General features: G+C 41.3%; 1 protein-coding gene and 1 non-coding gene across 5 annotated transcripts in view; one reads left to right on the top strand and one right to left on the bottom strand.

Moving 5' to 3' along the window:
• Window positions 1-19,244, bottom strand: part of C28H6orf89 (chromosome 28 C6orf89 homolog) — a 36,608-nt gene extending 17,364 nt beyond the window's left edge. The window contains exons 1-4 of one of the 4 annotated variants that reach the window (XM_043449299.1): window positions 19,086-19,206; window positions 10,762-10,834; window positions 9,142-9,349; window positions 8,474-8,687 (exon numbers count right to left, since the gene is read on the bottom strand). In XM_043449299.1, the coding sequence (XP_043305234.1) occupies window positions 8,474-8,687; window positions 9,142-9,330 (403 nt within the window). In that variant the 5' untranslated portion in view covers window positions 9,331-9,349; window positions 10,762-10,834; window positions 19,086-19,206. Of the gene's footprint in view, window positions 1-8,473; window positions 8,688-9,141; window positions 9,350-10,761; window positions 10,835-19,085 lie in introns of those variants that run through there. The other 3 variants (XM_043449298.1, XM_043449301.1, XM_043449300.1) reach the window with 3 other exon arrangements.
• On the top strand, window positions 1,477-1,549 carry TRNAE-UUC. The gene has a single exon. It is a non-coding gene; the product is annotated as a tRNA-Glu (tRNA).
• Window positions 19,245-21,851: the final 2,607 nt, after the last annotated feature.

Raw genomic sequence — 21,851 nt, 5'->3', positions numbered from 1 at the left:
CACATCTGAAAAGACATCCACTGTCACTGATAACTGAAGAAATGCAACTTAAAGTGAGATACCACTTTTCAGTCACTTGACTGGCAAAATCATGATAATATCCAGGGTAGATGATCAATACATGTTAATGAAAGTTACACACTGACATAAGTTTATGAAGATAATTTTTAAGTATTTATTAAAATGTAAAATGCCCATGCTTTCTGACCCAGGTATTCTACTTCCAAAAATCTGTTTTACAGAAATAATAGTGAAGCGTTAGTTGCTCAGTCATGTCCAACTCTTTGTGACCCCCTGGACTATAGTCCGCCAGGCTCCTCTGTCCATGGGATTCTCCAGGTAAGAATACTAGAGTGGGTGGCCATTCCCTTCTCCAGGGGATTGTGCCTACTCAGGTATTAAACCTGGGGTCTCCCACATCGCTGGGAGATTCTTTACCACCTAAAACACTGGGGAAGCCCCACAGAAATAATAGTACATGTATATAAAAATATGTGTATATGAATGTCCCAAATCTTTTTTTTTTATTAACAGCAAAAAAATCTAGAAACTGTTAAATTAAGTAATACTCACACAATGGAATAATATAAACTCCTGAAAAATGTGTATTTTGGGTTGAATAGTGTCCCCCCACTAAAATTTAAGTCCTTCTGGAACCTCAGAATTTGACCATATTTGGAAATAGGTTCCTTGCAGATGTGATTAATTAAGATGAGGTGATACTGAAGTGGGGTGGGCCCTAAATTCAATCTACATGCATTCTTATCAGAAGAAAAGAGGCCGCACGATGACTCCCAGAGGGAAGATGGCCAAACAGGGTTATGTGGCCACAGCCAAGGATGCCGAGGACTGATGGCAACCACCAGAACCTGGAAAAAGCCAAGAAGGATTCGTCCCTAGAGCCTTTGAGAAGGAGAAGAGCCCTGAAACATCTTGATGTTTGGATTTCTAGCCTCCAAAACTGTGAGAAGATTAATTTCTGTTGTTATAATTCACCTGACCTTTGGTACTTTGTTACAGCAAACTTAGGAACTAATACAATGTGCCTAGCCAAAAATATTTACATAAGCCTTCCTTGTGTGTGTGAACCAAAAAATATTTTATATTTATGGATATAAAGTATAGCAACCTGCACAGCCACGGAAAAACTCAGAAGGATGGATGTATATTCAAACTATTACCAGTGGTTGCCCGAGTGGAGGAATTGGGAGGGGTAGAGGTGAGAAAATTTACTTCATTAAAAATATATTTTTGGATTTTCCTGGCAGTGCAGAGGTTAAGACTCTGTGCTCCCCAATGCGAGGGGCATGGGCTTTATTCCTGGAAGAGAAATAAAGATGCCACATGCCATGCGACATGGCAAAAAAAAGTTAAAAAAAAAAAAGTATATTTTCAAAAATCAAAATCTTATGTCTTTTTTTTTGTCTTCGTATATGTTTTATGTATTTTCCAAATAAAAATGTCTTTGGAGGGAATTCCCTGGTGGTCCAGTGGTTCGGACTCTGAGCTTTCACTGCCGAGGGCCCAGGTTCAATCCCTGGTCAGGGAACTAAGATACTGAAAGCCGTGCAGTACAGTGGGAAAAAAAGAATAGATACGTGTATATGTAGAACAGAGTCACTTTGCTGTACATCTGAAACACACATTGTTAATCAACTATGTTTCAATAAAAATAATTTTTTTTTTATGTCTTTGAAGACCATGAAGACTCAAACCGAGAGTATTAACTTTTAATGCAGAGTTTAGTCATCTTGGAAGGCAGGCCCCTGAAGAGGTACCTGACAGAAGAGGTACCTGGGCCAGGTTGGTGGCCAGCCAAGGAAGAGGGGAGGTGATGAGGAAAAATAATCCCTGGAATGGGGTAGGTCACACACTCCATCTGAATTAAGGGGAGCCGGCACTTCCAGAGGAAGAGCTACCCTGGACTTCTCTGCAGCCTTTGTCACCAAGGTGGATAAAGAATGTGCTCCTATTTGTTTCAGAAAGGGATTGAGGAATGGCTAAGCAGTGAAGTGACCAGGAGGAGGGCGACTGTGTACAGTTGGGGCTCCTTCTCCCCTTCTCACAGAATTTCCAACAACAAAAGGAGAAGAGACCAGACTTCAACTTGGCCTCCATCTGTCTGAAAAGGTTTTGTCTGCTGTGTGCTCTGTACAAATAGCTGGAGCTGTCATACCACAGAGTGAGCAAAATCTCACTCATGCTGGAAAATAGCCAACAGCACACAGCAGACCATTCCACACCACCCTGGTCCACGGCTTTTCTTCAGTTACTGAACACGCTGCATCTCACCTCTTTTCAGCCCTCCTCAGCATCTATCCACTTGTCCTCCAGCACCAGACAGAAAGGAAGTTGGATGGCAATCCCTAACTTTCTTTTGATTTCCAAGGCTTCTTTACTCAAGGTATCCTCCTTATATAAGCTATGTATGTTATACTAAAAAAAGTTGTGCCAGAGAAGTGAAACGCCACATTATTAGAGTTCAATACAACAAAGGACCTGGATTCCAAATTCTCACTGTGATTATGGCATCGTTTCACTGTGTGAGATGTCAAAAACAGTCTTGCAGACAAAACATAGCCTTGAAGGTAATGAAGGCAGAAACTAACCTCCCAGGCTTCTCTGTGAGTTGGGCACCCTGCAGAAGAGCGGGGAGCCAGGGCCTGTCAGGAGGCTTCCTGGTGCCTGAGAGTCGTTTACAAAGGAAAGGCACCCAGGCTGGCTCGCTGTGGACAATCGTAACATACTCTGGAATTTGCAGTGGAGAGTCCTTTTACACAGACTATTAATCTGGCAAAAAGAAAAAAAAAAAAATATATATATATATATGTCTTTCTTTCCAGGAGCACAGAAACCTGCCTGTGGGTACAAAGGACAGGGAAGAAGAAAGGCACAGAGTCAAGAGCAGCCCCATGAGAGCGGGGTGGTGGTGGGGGGACTGTTTTGTTCGCTGATCTGTTGAGAACAGTGCCTGCTGCACAGTAGGGTCTCGATACACACTCACTGAATGACGGACTGAATGAATGAAACTTTGACTTTTCAGAAGATTTAACGATAGGATTGGGCTTCCCAGGTGGTGCTAGTAGTAAAGAATTCGTCTGCCAACGCCGGAGATGCAAGAGACTCAGGTTCGATCCCAGGGTCGGGAAGATCCTCTGGAGTAGGAAACAGCACCCCTCACCAGGTTTCTTCCCAGGAGAATTTCATGGGCAGAAGAGCCGGGTGGACTACAGTCCATGAGGCCGCTGAGAGTCGGACACGACTGAGCCAAAACACACACAACAACAGGATTAAGTCCATCAGGAGAAAAAAAAAATCAGACAATCTGAATTTGGAGAAAAATCTCAAAATAAGAATTAAATAAATATAACCTCATAATTTCTTAGGTGTCTCACATTAGAAATGTACCTAAGAGAAGCCTGCAAAGTCCACAACAAAGCCTCTGTGACAGTCACTGGTGCGTGCTCAGTATTTAATCAGGCTCTGCTCCAGGAGCTCATTTTGCTTAGCACTTCCAGCTCCCTGGGCATGAGGCAGGGGTGAAGCCTTGACCCTGGCCAGGCCCCCTGCAGGAGTGGCAACAGGCCCAGAGGCACTTTCATACACCATGGGATGGAAAGAACCCAAGAAATCATTTTGCCAATAGCTCTGCCATCAGAAAGCAATGCGTATGAAAAATTCCAAACTGTAGAGTCCACCTATTTTTGTAAGTTCTCCTCGTATAGAAATTTGTCTCTAAATGTGAGACTGCAGCTAAGTTAGTCAACCCCCTTGCATATCAGCTTCCTCATCTCTCAAATATTAACATAAAAATGCTAACTGCCTTATGTGACTGCTGTGAAGACTGAGGAATACAGGGTGCGGTACATGACACAGTGCTGGTATACACACTGTAATTCTTGACAGAGCTGCCATAACTTAATCTTTTATTTGCAAATAAATAGGTCTGAGCACTTCATCTCTGAGCACTGGCCTGGACTCTAAGTCTGACTAGTTCTAAGTCAATGAATGATGTACTATTCCCCAAACTCCTTAATATTGGGAGATCCACTTCAACCACCCCTTGAAAGTTGATGGATACATAAGGTTCCAGTTATGCAGTACAGATACAGAGATGCACCGTCTAACTGTACGTGAGGAACTGTCCCAGGCCTTCTCAGGATGTATGAGTGTTACAATTAAAAATCAGAAATGCCCAAAGTAAACAAAATAGTTCAGTCTAACAGGCTGGAACCTGGCTTGTCTGAGGGCAAAGGCAGCAGGCAGGAAATGTGATGTGATGGAAAGAGTGGCAGACTTGAGTTAAGAAACTAAGGTTCTTCCTAGTGCACCAGGCCCGAGCACTTGTCTCATGCATCCAACCTGGGCTGGTGATCTGTTTCACTATAGATAATATACATGTTTCAATGCTGTTCTCTTGAAACATCCCACCCTCGCCTTCTCCCACAGAGTCCAAAAGTCTGTTCTGTACATCTGTGTCTTTTTTTCTGTTTTGCATATAGGGTTATCATTACCATCTTTCTAAATTCCATATGTATGTGTTAGTATGCTGTAATGTTCTTTATCTTTCTGGCTGATTCATGTCAATGTATGACAAAACCCACTACAATACTGTAAAGTAATTAGCCTCCAACTAATAAAAATAAATGAAAAAAATAAATAAATAAATAAAGGTGGAACCCACATGTAAAGAGACATGCTGTCTCTGTCTACTGAGATATCACTGCATAATAAATAACGCACTGTGATCTGGAAAAAAAAAAAAAGAAAGAAACTAAGGTTCAAGTGCTAGTCTGTTACGCGTAATTGGGTAAGCAAGCTATTTCACCTCTCCCAGCTTCAGTTTCCTCTTCATAAAACAGGAGCATGGAAGCAACCTAAATGCCCATCAAGAAAGGAATGGATAGATGAGGTACATATGTACAACGGAATATTACTCAGCCATTAAAATGAACGAAACAATGTCATCTGCAGCAACATGGATGGACCTAGAAATTGTCACGCTGAATGAAGTCAGTCAGACAGAAAGGAGGAAAATTGTATGATATCCCTTATATGGGGAATCTAAATAGAAATGATACAAATAAATCTTATTTACAAAACAGAAACAGACACAGATTTAGAGAATAAACTTATGGTTGACAGAGGGGACGATTCCAAGGTGGAGATAGTCAGAGAATTTGGGATGGACATGTATACACCGCTGTACTTAAAGTGGAAAATTAACAAGGACCTACTGTATAGCACACGGAATTCTGCTCAATGTTATGCAGCAGACCGGATGGGTGGGGAGTTTGGGGGAGAATGGATTCATGTACATGTATGGCTGAGTCCCTTTGCCGTTCACCTGAACAATCTTGACATTGTTAACTGGCTACACACCAATACAGAATAAAAAGTTTAAAAAAAAAACAGGAGTATGTACCAGATCAACTCTAATGTTCCTTTTGAGCTCTAAGACAATGATTTTAGGGAAGGATAAAATCCAAGAGGACAGATGGTGGGGTCAAAATGGATATAAAGGCAGGAGGCGGGAGATGGGGGTGGGAGAGTGGATAAGAACTAAAAATGTAAATGTGAAGGGAAAACTATAGGTTAATAAGAGAAACGACTGGGACTTCCCTGGTGGCCCTGTGGCTAAGACTCAGAGCTCCCAATGCAGTGGGCCAGGGTTCGATCCCTGGTCAGGAAACAGAACCCACATGCTACAACAAAGACCCTGCATGCTGCAACTAAGGCCTGGCACAGCCAAATAGAAAAAATGTATCAGTATTTTTTTAAAAAAGAGAGAGAAAAGATTAAGTCAAATAGTAAGTCAAGGCTTCCCAGGTACCTCAGTGGTAAAGAACCCGGTAAAGAATCTGCCTGCCACGGTTCCATGACTTACCAGCCTTGGACTCCCAGGCAAGTGACCTAATCTCACTGTACCTCAGTGTCGTCTGTAAAACAGACAAAAACCAGAACCTACTGCCTAGGAATATTGTAAAGATCAAATGAGCCACCACACGGAAAGCCCTCTGAACAGGGCCTGGCAACTGGGAAGTACTAAATAGTCAGCTTAGTTATTTTCTGCTACGGAGTGGGGTGTTCACATGACTCACCACAGTCACTTCATCCACCCTATGAAGAGGATTTAGGGGCAGGGTTTCCTACCCAAGGCTGAAACCTAGAAAAACACAACCCCACGTCTGTTGCCTTCTGTTCCCTGGGCAGAGTCAAGAGGGAAAACCACTGGCGGCCAGGAAGAACCTAGCAGCACTGGTGTGGCGCCTCTGGGGTGTCAGAGCTGCCCCTGCAAGGAGCGTCAGGTGGCCCTCGGGGGCACTAGGCCAGCCCTCAGGGAGACGGTGCGCCGGAGGGCTTTCCTCTGGAGAGCCACACTCACTTTACATTCTCCCTCGACATTTACTTAAGGTATTGCTAAGTAGTCCTAACTGAAAGGCCGCTGCTTTTTGGTACATGACAACAGGAATGATAATTTACGTTTTTTGCTTTTCTGGCCCTCTTCCAGGAGGACCAGCAGTTTGCACTTTTTTTTTTTTTTTTTTTTTTGGGCCTCACAGGATGTGGGATCTTAGTTCCCTGGTGAGGGATCAAACCCATGTCCTCTACAATGGAAGCGCTGAGTCTTCACCACTGGACCCACCAGGAAGTCCCTGCACTTCTGTTGCCTAATTCTCCCCAATATGTTTCCATTCACCCCTTATTTCATTATGCATTCTTAAGCTTCCCTCCAAATGCTATGCAAAATGCTGTTACATGTCTACAGCTTCCCAGAAATATGAGACAGAAAATAGGGTAACAAATCTCAATTTACAAGTAAAAGCAGTTCTGCAGTAGAATCAACAACATTAAAGACCTAAAACCACACCCTTCCAATGCTCTCTCTTTACAAGTGTGCTCTAAGGACTCATTTTATTTCAATACGCAAGGCAAAATATTCACTTGGAGTGGCCAAACAACCTGGCTTGTTGAACCTGGCTTGTTGACAAGACACTGATGTTTCTTGAATTTTTAAACTCTGATACACAGAATGAGCAATCACTGTCCACTGACTATGTTTTCTTAACTCAAGAGTCTGTGGAGATGTAGTTTATAAAGTGGGGAGAAAGAAAATAAATGCCGTGAACTTGGTCCTAAAAACTGCGGACTTTCCTCCCATGTGCCACAGAGCAGAAGACGAGCTTTGGGAGGCTGGGAGGGGAAGACAGGACGGAGGCTGATGCATCCGAGGAAGCAGGGCAGGCTGGCCTCACTGACCAGTTTCTCTGGCTTTTTCCCCACGTGTTCTGGACCTCCCTGATAACGAGCTGGAGCTCTGTTGATGACATTTCAAAAATAACCTTCCCAATAAACATAAGAAAGCTATATCTGGAATTTAAAAGTCTAAATATATGAGTTGATTAAAAAAAAAAAAGAAAAAGACTTACGAGGTGGGGTTTTTGTTTTACAATGTTCCCTTCCTCTGATTTTGATATAATTCTGGAAACCTCTTCAGGATTTCCCCAAGTGTACAAAAATAACTTTCAAAGGAGACTCAAACCAAGTGATGATTTTTATGACTGATTAGGTTTTGGCTTAAAGAGTAGCACTATGATTATAAAGCTTGGTTTCAACTACTAACTTTTTTTTTGGAAAACAACATTGAAGAGAAGACCAACAGTTATGTTGAAGCCTAAGGTTTCAGAACCTGGTTATACAAAAAGTTCTATAATCCATTTGTGGTGTTAATGTACATATTCTTTCATACAGGCAAATAAGATAAACAGATAAAATAATAGATGACTAAAATAAAATCCCCAAACAATATCCCTCTATTCTTTCTCAAAAAGTAAATTTCAAGTCTTACTGCATTACACTATTTTCAAAAAAGCAACTCCCCAAATGGTCAATTGGACCAGGAATTTCTGTGCTACCATTGCATTGTTACTAAATTAAAGTGTTTCTTAAATTCAACTTTTGGCAAAGTTGTATACTTATAAGCACTATGTAAGTGAACTGTGAAACAGAAAATATTTAACTGAAAGAGAGGGATACACCTAGACAAAAACCTAGCCCAACAGGCTAAGGACTATTAAGGGGTTGGACTCAGATGCTTTCAATAAAGCAATAGCTACTTATTAAAATATCTATTATGGATAGGGATCATAGGAGAGAAAATGGTAAAGATACACTCAAATCCTTCCTATGAGGAAAAACTCTCATCCCCAACATGTGTGTTAAGAATGAGGGGGCTTGAATTTGACAACACCAGATGTGTTTCTCTGACAAGTTTCTTCATCCTCTGAGCCTCAGTTTCTCAATCTGCAAAATGGGGTAATAAAACCCATCCCACAGAGTTTTACTGAGGATGGAATTAAATGAGACAATACGGGAAAGTGTCTCTCATTAGATGTCAATCAATGTGACCTTCTTTCTCATGATATACTGCCAAGAAAGCTGTATCTAGTAAGTAGAAAATGTAGTGTTCTACCTGGAAAGGGTCTGTCTTCATTACCCCCATGCAGAGGAACTCCCTTATTTTCTGGCATATACTTCTTGGTAATGGGCAAAGACATCAGCCGGATGTGATGGATGAGTGAGCGCCAAGTGTAAGCTCCGGAAAGCACTGGTTCAGGTGGTAACGGGCTGAAAGGTTGAATCACAAAGTATGCAGTGAGCAAGATTAATCCCAGGGTTATGAAGACCTACAAGGAAAGACAGGAAATGGATTAATAATGGTCCCAGCAAATGAAATATTTAATGCCAAGGAAAAAAAAAGTAACAGGCATTTTCTACTATGTCCAATGTGTTTTAAGAACTAATCCTTTTTCATAAACAAGTCATTGACATTCACTTCCAAAAGGATTTAAAGCTTGACAACTGTGAGGACTGCAAGGCTCACCAAGTTTATATCACATGGATCAGGGGCCATGTTCACCGTTTAAAAATATATACAAATACAGCTAACCATAAGTACACAGCTTTCATCTACAACATTTAACAGAAGAGTCAAGTTTCCTAATCATATATGGTAACAAAGAGTCAAGGCCAACTGACTCATAGAAAAACCAAGGTTCAGTGGTGGAATCAGTCAGCAGCAATATCTGGGGAGAATGCTGATGAGTCAGTGCTCCGTCTAAGCTATTTCCAAGTCTTTACCTTGTACACAGCTAGAAGGAGGGGATACTGGGGTGGCCCCCTCTGAGGTTCATTCTTCTCCAGCAGCTGTCTGATAAATTTTTCAATTGCCTTCTCTGACATGCCACACTGATGGCCCGTCTGTCTTACCAAATCAACAGTCTCTGAGAGTTTGTCATAAATGCTGAGCTCATTAGCGGCAAGATCCATGTCTTCCAATGCAGAGTCTCTGAGATAGAGAGAGAGAGAATAAATGTGAAAAGGTGGTTTCTTTGAAGTACTTCCTTCTCAAAGTTACATCCTTTAGAACAGTACTTCTAGGCCACCTGTGGGGAGGGACCAGTTCTGTGTTTTTCCCAATCCACTGCTGACCAATTCTTTTGTAAAACATAATGAATATGTCAAGATAATGTCAAGATGTGATACAAATTTTTAAGTGTTTCTTAATTGTGGGCTGTATATTGTCACCCTGCTTATTTAACTTATGTGCAGAGTACATCATGAGAAACACTGGGCGGGAAGAAGCACAAGCTGGAATCAAGATTGTCCGGAGAAATATCAATAAACTCAGATATGCAGATGACACCACCCTTATGGCAGAAAGTGAAGAGGAACTAAAAAGCCTCTTGATGAAAGTGAAAGAGGAGAATGAAAAAGTTGGCTTAAAGGTCAACATTCAGAAAACTAAGATCACGGCATCTGGTCCCATCACTTCATGGGAAATAGATGGGGGAAACAGTGGAAACAGTGTCAGACTTTGTTTTGGGCTCCAAAATCACTGCAGATGGTGATTGCAGCCATGAAATTAAAAGACGCTTACTCCTTGGAAGGAAAGTTATGACCAACCTAGACAGCATATTAAAAAGCAGAGACATCACTTTGCCAACAAAGGTCCGTCTAGTCAAGGCTATGGTTTTTCCAGTGGTCATGTAGGGATGTGAGAGTTGAACTGTGAAGAAAGCTGAGTGCCGAAAAATTGATGCTTTTGAACTATGGTGTTGGCAAAGACTCTTGAGAGTCCCTTGGACTGCAAAAAGATCCAACCAGTCCATCCTAAAGGAGATCAGTCCTGGGTGTTCACTGGAAGGACTGATGCTGAAGCTGAAACTCTAATACTTCAGTCACCTCATGAGAAGAGTTGACTCATTGGAAAAGACCCTGATGCTGGGAGGGATTGGGGGCAGGAGGAGAAGGGGACGACAGAGGATGAGATGGTTGGATGGCATCACCGACTCGATGGACATGAGTTTGAGTAAACTCCGGGAGTTGGTGATGGACATGGAGGCCTGGTGTGCTGCGGTTCATGGGACACGAGTCCCATGAGTCGGACACGACTGAGCGACTGAACTGAACTGAATTGTGGGCTAGTAACAAAAATGCTTTACAGACCAGCATTGGTTCCCAAACACTTTGAGGAATACTAGTTCAGAGCACAAAAATAAAACCTTAATGGGACTTTGAATAATAGTGCCCATCCAAAATGATTTTTTAAAAATAAATATTTGTCTGTGTTGGGTCTTAGTTGTGATACTTGGGATCTATGTCATGGCATGAGGGATCTGTTAGTTGAGGCATATGGGATCTAGATACCTGACCAGGGATCAAACCTGGGCCCCCCGCTTTGGGAGTGAGAAGTCTTACCTATTGGACCACCTGGGAAGTCTCCCAAATGATTTCTGAAACCAATCACAGGAAATCTGCTACAGGTAATTTACTAAAATAAAAAGAAAAAGACTATGGGAAGTGTTATTGACCAATTATTTCCTTCCTTTCACATCAAATGAAACTTTTAGCAACACGAGAGGAGGAACTGATCACTGAAGGCAAGACTTACTGAGGAACCTGCTGATATGCTTCGTTCCTGGCTGAGCCAGGAGCTCAGACAACACAAGACCACGGCATGGGAGTGCTTCACACTTGGCAGGTTGCAGTCCTCATGCTTTTCGGCAAACAGAATTTTAGACAACAAAGGGCATTTCATTTGCATTTTACATGTTTTAAAAACCTAAGATCTATATAACTCATTTTAAAATTCAATTTGTGTTCGCACAGTTATTTTAAAGTCAGGCCGTTCCACAATGGCCATACAATAAAAGGCAAAAACTAAAGGCAACATAGAATTCTCCCTGGATCACTTGTAAAACAAAATAAAGCACTTCTCTTTAAAAAGCACTTGGGCTACAGAACAGTGTTTTTCTTCATTTATAGGAGGGAAAACAGCACTTGGGATCTATGCTGTTTTCTGCTGGTTGGGAGTTTTGTTGTTGTTTTCATAACGCAGAGGATCCTCTTATTTCACTTTAGGATTTCATCCCTAAGGTGTTTCTAACACGGAAAAGCACTAACACAGAACAACTCTATCCCTTCGGTGAGGAGATGCTGCCCTCTGTAGAGCAGAAGACAACAGTCAGGAGGCTCCAGCAGAGGCGGCGGCCTGCGCTGCCACGGGCCAGCACACATCCTGGTTCAGCTCCTCCTCCAGCAGCGCGGCTAGTCCTCAACTGCCTGCACAGTAGGTCACCTAGAGAGCTTTTCAGGGATGCTCATACCTGGGCCCCAACCCAAGGCCGACTAAATCAGAGTCAGACTTCGAATGGTGGATTAACAAACAGGTAACCTAGATTTTGAGGACTGGAGGGGGGAGGAACCCCACACATTTTAAGGGACACAATCTTTCTCCAAACTCTCTGCTGTTGCTCAAAGGGTTTTTTTTAAAGACCACATAGGGCTTAATTTTAAGGTTCATGTGAAAGGGTGGTGAAAGTCTATTATTTTAAAATGTGTATTTTCGGGAATTCCCTGGTAGTCCAGTGGTTAGGACTTGACTCCTTCGCTGCCAGGGGCTGGGGTTCAATCCCTGGTTGGGGAACTAAGATTCCATAATCTGTATAGCAGGGCCAAAAAAAATAGTAACATAAAATAAAATGGATATTTTCAACAAATGGTGCTGGAACAACTACATATCCACATGCAAATGAACGAAGTTGGACGCTTCCTTACACTACAGATAAAAATTAATCCAGAATGGATAAAAGACCTAAAACTAGAAAACAAAGGGGGAAATCTTTATAACACTGGATTAGGCAATGGCTTCTTAGACAGGATGCCAAGAGCACAAACAGCAAAAGAAAATTAAATTGGACTACATCAAAATTAACAACTGTTGTGCTGCCAATGATACCACCGAGAAAGTAAAATGACAACCTACAGAATAGGGGGGTGACATTTGCAAATTACATATCTGATAAGGGACTAGCAGTCAGAGTTCATAAAGAATTCTTACAACTCAATTATAAAAAGATAAATACCGAATTAAAAATGGGCAAAATATTTGAAAAGATATTTCTCCGCAGAGGATATACAAATGGCCAAGAAACTCATGAAAAAATGTTTAACCTCATTAGCCATCAAGGAAGTGTAAATCGAAACCCCACTGAGATACCACCTCTCATCCACTGGGATGGCTATAATGAAAAAGTCAGAGAATAACAAGTGCTGCCAATGGAACTCTTGTACACTGAGAGTGGGAATGTAAAATGATGCAGCAGCTTTGGAAAAGTTTGGCAGTTCCTCAAAAACTCAAATACAGAGCTACCATATGAGCCAGCAACTCCACTTGTAAATATGTACCCATGATAATTTAAAACAAATATCCACACAAAAACTTGTTTAAGCCACAGTATTCATAAGAGCTCAAAAATGAAAGCAATCCAAATATCCAGGAAAGGATAACAAAAAGGATTTCAATAATATTCATACATCATGGAATGTTCATGGAATTCATGGAATATTACTGAACAATAAAAAGGAATAAAACACTGGTACATGCTACAACATGGATGAACCTTGAAAACATTATGTTAAGTGAAAGAAGATAATTACATGACTGAATTTATATGAAAAGTCAAGGACAGGCAAATCTATAGAGACAGAAAATATTTCTTAGAGGTTGCCTAGGGGAGGGGGGTGGGGAGGAATGGGGAGTGACTGTTAATAGATACAAAGCTATTCCCCGGAGTGACAAAAATCTTCAAAACAAATTATAATTGTTGTGCAACTCTGTGAATAAACAAAACCCACTGAATTGTGTATTTTAAATAAGTGAATTTCACGGCATACATAAATTATATATATATATCTCAGTAAAGATATTTTAAATGTGTATTTATAGAATTTGAACTTACCACTGTTATGGCATTTATTATACTCACTGCTATGATTTGGCTAAGTCACTTGGCCTGTTTCCTCATCCAAAAGACATGAGGATTGAACCAGAATGTTTTTAAAAGTTTCCTCTATAAAATAAATAAATAAATAAAAAATTAAAAGTTTCCTCTAGCTCTAAAATTCTAGGAGTGTATGACTATTTCAGAAAGTGCAAAATGATAATATGATACTGAATACACACACTTCTTGCAAGCTGTACATCCTTCTTCCCTGAGATTCTGACACATTTCCTGAGTTACCAGAAGGACAGTTACCGATTTAATGAAGTTTCTACAAGCACATGGGGGGTCTTGGTAATAAGCCTTCCTTTTGCCTTTGGTAAAATTAGTGGTTCTCAACTAGGGGCAACTCTCTTCCCCCTCCCCCCAGGGGTATGTGGAAAGTTCGGAGACATTTGTGATTGTCACACTTCAGGGGTACTACTGGCATCTAGCGGATATGATGTTAAACAACAACAAAAAATCTTGTCCCTTTAGGTCAGACTAGCAGAGCAGCTCCCTCGCTGGGATCTCTTCAAAGTCAACCCTCAACACAAGGGTTTGTTTTAAAAAAAAAAAACAAAAACAAAGAACTTGTCCCTTAAAAAAAAAATCAAACACAAAGTCAGGGTTAGGCATCAAGTATATTCATCTAGACTGAGTGAAATCAGCTGAAGCTTGATGGCAATCCCTTTCTCTCTAGTAAGAAGGTCCAACTCTGGCAGAAATGAGCTTTGCCACAGAGAGAAGTTTCTACGAGTGAGTTCGACTCTTAACAGTGGCTTATACCTGCAAGGGCATAGGCAGAGTGACCTGCGGAGTTACAAAAATCAAGGTATTATGCAACACGCTTTATACACTGAAATGCCAGAAGCCTGGAAGTGGGACCCAGGTGTGGAAGTTTTCAAATCTCTTTCCTGCTGATCACAGGCACACCCCCAATCAGGAGACACTGCTGTGGAACAGTACTTCTCAAGCAGGGTGATTCGGCTCCCCAGGGGATGGATGTCTGCAGACCTTTTTGACTGTTAAAACTGGAGGCGTACTCAACCTTTCCCAATGATTTTTTTCTTCTCCATGCCAGCTTCAAAGTCCCAAGAAGAGGGAAACCAAAGGGAACAGACAGGAAAACCTGGAATTTCTACTTTCTCTCATAGTCACAACTCATGTCTCGCAGCAAGTCTCCTAGGCCTGTATTTACTTCTGATCTTGAACAAAACAATTTCTTACGTAACAAAGTACCATCTTCGGTGGGGTAGACACGCATTAGCACACTTGGCAATAGACTGTGAATGATACATTTTTCTCCAAATAAAGCTATACATAAACACACACAAACAAAAACCGTAGGGGCACTACAAGCATCTAATGCATAAAGACTAAACCTCTTACGACGCACAGGACAACTCCCCATGACAAAGAACTCAAAATGTTAAGAGTGCTGAGGTTAAGAAATATTGCTTTCAAGAGAGGCCTGGGGGTTGTTAATGTCTGAAGGATTACTTCAGGAAAAGGAGGAGGCAACTGACAACTCTGAATGAAGGGATGTTCTCCACAATTCCTTCTGAGTCTCAATCTAGGAAAACACAGGACAGAGACATAGCTGGTAGAATGACTCTGACAGAATTCACCAATAAAGACGTTTAAGGCAGAAAACAGGATAAGAGGTCAGACAAAATGTACATTTCTCCTTTTATACTGTTTAAAACAGAATTTCTCTATTGATATAAATATGTCCGGAACACTGATATGACATCACCCTGGATGTCAAATCCAAAGCTGTTTCCCCAAATAAATGGCTATACCATCTAGGCAACTCTTAAGATGCAATACTGACTCATCTAGTTAAAACACAAAAGCTGTATTCAGAAAGAAAAGTGTCAAAAGCCCATCTAAATATGTCCCAATCTTCAACTACTGGAGGAATATACAGAGTACCTAACAATAAATTTTCTTTTTCCACATACTAGGTTTTTTAGTATTATGCTAGCTATGTAGTATGATAATCCATTCTTCAGTGTTAGGAATATATTCCATTCTACTTTCTCCAGTGATTCTCATTGATTGAAGACGTGTTTCATTAAACTAGAAAAAATGTTATCATTGACTTGTAATAAAAACCACTAAGAAAAAACAAATTCCACATTTAAAGATAAATGATAAAACATTAAAATGATGCAATTTAAAACTGTAATAACTGCTTTAAATTTACAATTAAGGGAATTCTACTTTTATACACTCTTATCATCAACGTTCCTCTTTCTGGACATCTCTGCTCATTGAGACTTGAAGAGTCTAGTGTTTTCTTTGCTCTCTGAAAATATATTGCTTTTCTCTCAATTTTTTATTTTGAAAAATTTCAAGCCTCTAGAAAAACTGTAATAGTACAGTGAATGTTTGTATATCCTTAACTTAGATTCACCAATTGTTAACAAACATTTGGCTATATTTGCTTTCTGTCCAACTCTTTTTTTTTTTTACCAGAACCATTTGAAATTTATTAATGTAACACATCATGAAATCACTTCTAAATGTTTCAACATGTACCTCCTGAGAATAAGTGTATTATTCTATATAATCACCAGCATCATTATCATACCTATTAAAATAATTCTCTAACATTACTTAATATCTAGTCCATGGTCAAACTTTAAAAAAAGAAAAGCAAAGAAAGGCCATACAGCTTTTTAGAAATCTAGGCACCAGCCAGTGATCACATATCACAGTTAGCTGTTATGTCTCGTTGTTCTACTTAAATCTACAACAGATGCTGGTGTTTTGTTTTCTGGCCTTTTATGACACTGACATATTTGAAGCAGGAACCCCCAGATTTTTAAACATATCTCCTAGTCTCACTTTTTCTAGTTTCTATGGTTTAAAAAAAAAAAAAAAATCCTTCCTATCTAGATTTCCAGAGCTTATACTCTTCCTCTCTTCGAAGTTAAGCTCTCAAAAAAAAAAAAGTTTCCCTTCCCTCTCTTGTTTCTCAGGCCTCGGACCATTTGTTTCTTTTCCCCTCACACCATGGATACTGCTTTCACTAAGGTCACCAGAGGCTTTCTCCACATGCGAAGTCCAAAGGACACTTTTTCAGTTATCTCTCTGCGGCAGCTGCCATTCCCATCCATTATCTCCCCCAAGTGCCCTCAAATCTTGGCATAATTCTCTTGTTCTCATTCTCTCGGAATGTTGGTATTCATCACGGATGTCCTTGACTGTCTCATTCCCTCCACGGCTTTAGCCACCAGCTTTTTAGTGATTCCTAAATCTCTTCTCCAGTCTAGAACTCTCTCCAAAACTCAAGACCCATCTATCTAATCAGCTACCAGACATCCTGGCCCAGATTTCTTATAGTCCCCTACACGTTACATGCCCATACCTGACTTATTAATTTTCCTCTGCAAACTGTTTATCCTACTATATTCCTTTCCTTAAATAATGGAAACATCAGTTCTCCAAATTTAAAACCTCTCCTCCTGCTTCCTCATCCCCACCAATGAACCAATCACCAAATCCTCAATTTTATATCCTGTATAGCTTTCGCATTCATCACATCCTCTTTAGCTCTACATTAGTGGCAGTCAAGGCCCTCAATATCCCTCCCATAGACCATCACAAAGACATTTTAATTTCTATACTTCCAACCCCTTTTTCCCTTTCTGAGCCAGTCTCTACAAATTATTTTTCTAAAACACAAACTGGCTCACATTGCTCATCTATTTAAAGCACTTTAGCAGTTTCCTTGACTTCCCACGCCTGGCTAGGGAACAATTTAGCATGGTGGTTAAGAATACCAGCACTGGAGTCAAAAAACTGAATTCAAATACCAGATTCTCCATCTACTCTGTGGCCATGAGACACTGTTTTAACCTCTCTAAAGCCTCAGAGTTTTTATCTATAAAATAAGGATAATTGTGTCTTTCCAACCATGTTGTTAATCAATTACAAGGTGATATATCTGAAACATTTGTCTTATTACTCAAATTAAATACATAATAATTACAATAAGACGAAGTCCAAATTACTTATCATGACCCACTGGTTACTGCCTATCTTTTCTGTCTTGTTTCCCATTCTTCCCTCACATTCTTTGTTGCCATATTATTTCACACCTTTCTGCTTCTGTACACATAATTTTCTCTGTTTACAAAAACTATCCCCCCATGCTTTGTCCAATGAGTGAACACTATTTCTGCCCTTTGAATCTTAGACCTTCATTTCTGCCCTTTGAACCTTAAACACAACCCTATCACTTTGTATTACATCTATTCCTTGTCTTCCTTGCCACGAAACTGTTTCTTGAAAGCAGATTTTTTGGAGAAAATAACAACACAAACTAATAACAGACATGGAAATTCACCTCAGAGATATGGAACCTTATCACTGCCTGTTGAACAAATTTATAGAAAGACCTAAAGTAATCATTTTGTTCACAAACTAATGGTTTATTTTACTTCTTATTTTTTTAAAAATACATCAGCCTAATGAGAGTTTAGGTGAGCAAGATAGGAAACTTCACATTTGGATTTTTTGTGTGTGTGGAGCCTTAAGTAGCTGTGGAAGAACAGGGATTTGCACTGGGTCTTGAAAACTGTTTTGGTCTAAAGCAGAAAGGGCAAACAGGGCCTGTGGTATTCAAACTGGTGGATGTGAACTTCAGACAAAACTTCAGTGTAGCAAAGCTAAATTTAGGTTAAAGCATGTCCTTCCTTAAAGGGAAACTGTCATAACTCAAACTCAAATAAGCAAATTTATTAAGGGAGAGATGTCCATGGAAGATTCCACCATGGGAACAACCAAACGAGCAAATAGGAAAAGCCAGAAATTATTCTGGAAGTAGTCTCTATTATGAGTGAAAGTTAGTCGCTCAGTCTGTCTGACTCTTTGCGACCCCATGGACTGTAGCTGGCCAGGCTCCTCTGTCCATAGAATACAGAACAAGAATACTGTATTCTCCAGGCAAGAATACAGGAATGGGTTGCCATTTCCTCCTCCAGGGGATCTTCCTGACCCAAGGATCGTACCCACTTCTCCTGCATTGCAAGTGGATTCTTTATCATCTGAGCCACCAGAGAAGCCTCTATCATGAGAAGAAGGCCAAATACCTTAAAACTGGTGTACTGATAAATACCAAGGATATGCAGGCTCTTAGACCAGAAAAAAAGTGTGGCTTGCAGGACTAATGATCTTAAAATACTAGGCAACAGGAAGCAGGCGAATTTCCTTGTTCTAAATGGAGATTACAAACAGCTCATTTAATCAGGCCAATAAACAAAGTCATCCGAGATGCCATGTTTGTCATATACCAAGACCACACTTAAAAAAAAAAAAATTCCTTCCCTAACAATGATCAGAAAAAGATACTTCGGAGTGGGGCGGGAAATCTACTGTAAACATTAAAAAAAAAAAAAAAAAAAACAGAACTCTAAAAGGGCAAAGAAATATAGACTTTGCTAGGTCCGCTGCTTTGGTCACTACTGTGACCCCGCGAAACAAGTTCAATTAGGGTGGAACTCTCTGCTCTCCCCGGCAGAGCCAAGGGAAAAAAGGGAGAAGTCTTAAGAAAGTTGACCCCGGGGAGTTGGTGAAGGGAGCTGTCAGTCCGCAAAACGCCGAAGGCTTAGAGAGGGGGTCAGCGCAGGGGCAGGAGAGGCGCTGGCGCTGAAAGGTGAGCCGCGCGAGGATTTTACGGACGGGTGCGGCGACAGTGTTGTCACGAAGCTGCCTCCCCCCTCCCGGCCTCGGGCCCCAGTCACTCACATGCGGGGCCCGCGCCCCCTCGGGCTCCTCCCGCCTCGGGGACAGCAAGCCGCCGGGCGAGGAGGATAGGCCGACAACTTCCTACTTCCGGGCGCGCAACCCGGAAGCAACTCCCACTCCACAGGCGAGACAGCGCCCCTTCTTCCCGCCGGAAGCTTCCGCCAGAAGTAGAACTGGCGGTGTCTCGGAGAGCTTGGGAACTATCACGAGATCTGGAGAGTACGGCTTCTTGCTCCCCCTGGCGGCCAGTTCTTCCCTCTCGATCTTCTTCAATCCTTGCCGGCGGTCTCTTTGTGAGCAAACGCTGACTCCATAGCTGAACTAATTCATTCAATCAGTATTTGTTGAGCCTCCTACTATGTGACAGGCAGCGTGTTAGGCATTAAGAGATGGAAGTGGGAGGGGTAATGTAAATGGTGGGCAGGCCCTTACCTTTGAAATCTAAAAGAAAGGCAGGCAAACAGATCACTCAAATTTACAGACGGCACACTTATTAATGTTTACTCTGCCAGACATTACAAAGGACTTTATATTCGTGAAACTGCTTCAACAACCTTCATTTACCCTCTTACTAACCAAGCTGAAGTTTATGGAAAGGTTAAATTGCTCGAGATTACACTGGAAACTTGCTCTGCTCAGATTCTGATCTGGAACACGCCCTGTGTGAATGTTGAACTGAACTGGATAAGGCATGCCTGCCCAGTCATGTCTGACTCTCTGCGACCCCATAGCCTGTAGCCCTCCAGGCTCCTCTGTTCATGGAATTCTCCAGGCAAGAATACTGAAGTGAGTTGCTATTTCCTACTCCAGGGGATCTTCCTGACCTTGGGATTGAACTCGTGTCTCCTGCATTGCTGGCTGATTCTTTACCACTATGCCACCTGGGGAGCCCAACTGCATAAGGACATGATCCCTAACATAGGTTATTGACAGTGTACTTGGTGAGAAGAAAATCTGAGACAAGCATTTAGCCAAGGATGGAATGTGGCACCAAATTAAAGATCAAGAAGAGAGGAGAATCTACTACAGACAGGATGAGTAGAGAGGAGGAGATGGAACAAGGGAGATTGGGTGAAGTTTGGTAAAGCATTGCAAGGAAAAAGACTTGCTTGGGCAGAAGTCAGAGAGTGGGAACGCTGATTCCACATATATGGCTTGGATAATAAAATAGTCCAAAATCTGACTGGAGAAGTCAGTGAGTGGTCAATGGTGAAGGGCCTTCAAGCTCAGGCCAAGTGATTTGGGATTTTAATAGGCAAAGAGAAACCATTTAATACTTCATGGCAATATCTTATAGTATTTCAGATGAGGGCTTTGGCTGCTGTGTGTAAAATGGGTTACTAGAGGGAAACCAAAGGGCAGGGAACCCAGCAAAGGAGCTTCTGAAATAATCCTGGTGTTAAAGGTCTGAAACAGCAGTGGGAATGGGAAGAAAGGAATACAATTTGGGGACCTTTGGAAAAAAGAGTTGACATGTTTGATGATGTGTCACTTACAGGGAGCAGAGATAAAGAGGATGATCCTTAGGATTCCAGCTCAGAAAATGATGTTATAATTTTGTTTTTAATAAGGGACATTAATTTAGAAGACACATTAAACTTAGATACAGAATAAATGAAGTAAGTACAAGCTGCAATCTAATAGTAAACTTAGAACAGTAATCTAGGCCTCTTTGTCAGCTCTGCCCTGAAGTCACTGACACTTAATGTTCTCTTGGGAATAAAAAGTCCAACCAAAGCTGAGCCTCTTGAGTAAGGATTTTGGAATGAGCCAGCAAGGTGCTGTCTTATGCTTCTGTTAAACCCCAATGCATCTTCATCATGCCCTAAGCCTCCCAAGATATGTAGTAAGGAACTACATAAGGTCCAGAGAAAGGAAACTCAGATAACAACAGACAGGACCAACAATGAAAACTTTTCCACCTAGCTCAAGGGCCATAACGAGGGCACGAACACCAGAGTGCAGGAAGAGTAAATTAATTATACCTTATATTAGCACAACTTTCATCAGTCTAAAATATAATTTTCTTTTTGTAAAAAATAATTGTATTCATTTACTCATTTTATTCATTTATTTATGGCTGTGCTGGGTCTTCGTTGCTGCATAGGCTTTTCTCTAGTTGAAGACAGCCGGGGCTACTCTGCGTTGCAGTGCCTGCGCTTCTCAATGCGGTGGCTTCTCTTGTTGCGGTGCGTGGGCATCTAGGTGCACAGGTTTCAGTAGTTGTGGTTCCCAGGCTCTAGAGCACAGGCTCAGTAGTTGTGGCACATGGGCTTAGTTAGTTAAGTTAGTTGAGGTGGTGCGTGGGATCTTCCTGTAGCAGGGATTGAACCTTTGTCTGCTGCATTCCAGGCGGATTGTTTACCACTGAGCCACCAGTGGTAAATATTTAGGGAAGCCCCTAAAATGTAATTTCCTGTTTATTATTCATTCAATGAGCATCCTGTGTTCAGTCCTCTGCAAGAAGGGCACAAAGATGAACAAGGCTCAGTTATTCTCTCAAGGAGTGCACTGTCTAATTTGACCTTTACAACCTTGTATACCCTTATTCCTGCTTGGCAATTAAGGAAACTAGGATTGAACTGTGGTCAAGAGCGCAGGATCACAGCTGTGGTACTTTGAGCAAGTTATCTCTGTTAGTCTCAGTTTCCTCAAAGTAAAAGGGGGAATAGTGATATCTACCTCTTGTGGGTTTGAAGATTAAGTGTTGTCAAAAGTTCAAAAATAGGGGGGGGAGGTGGGAGGGGGGATCGGGATGGGGAATAC

This window comes from Cervus canadensis, chromosome 28, assembly GCF_019320065.1.
Source record: "Cervus canadensis isolate Bull #8, Minnesota chromosome 28, ASM1932006v1, whole genome shotgun sequence".
NCBI classification, from domain to species: Eukaryota; Metazoa; Chordata; class Mammalia; order Artiodactyla; family Cervidae; genus Cervus; species Cervus canadensis.
This window is presented reverse-complemented; position numbering and strand designations above follow the sequence as displayed.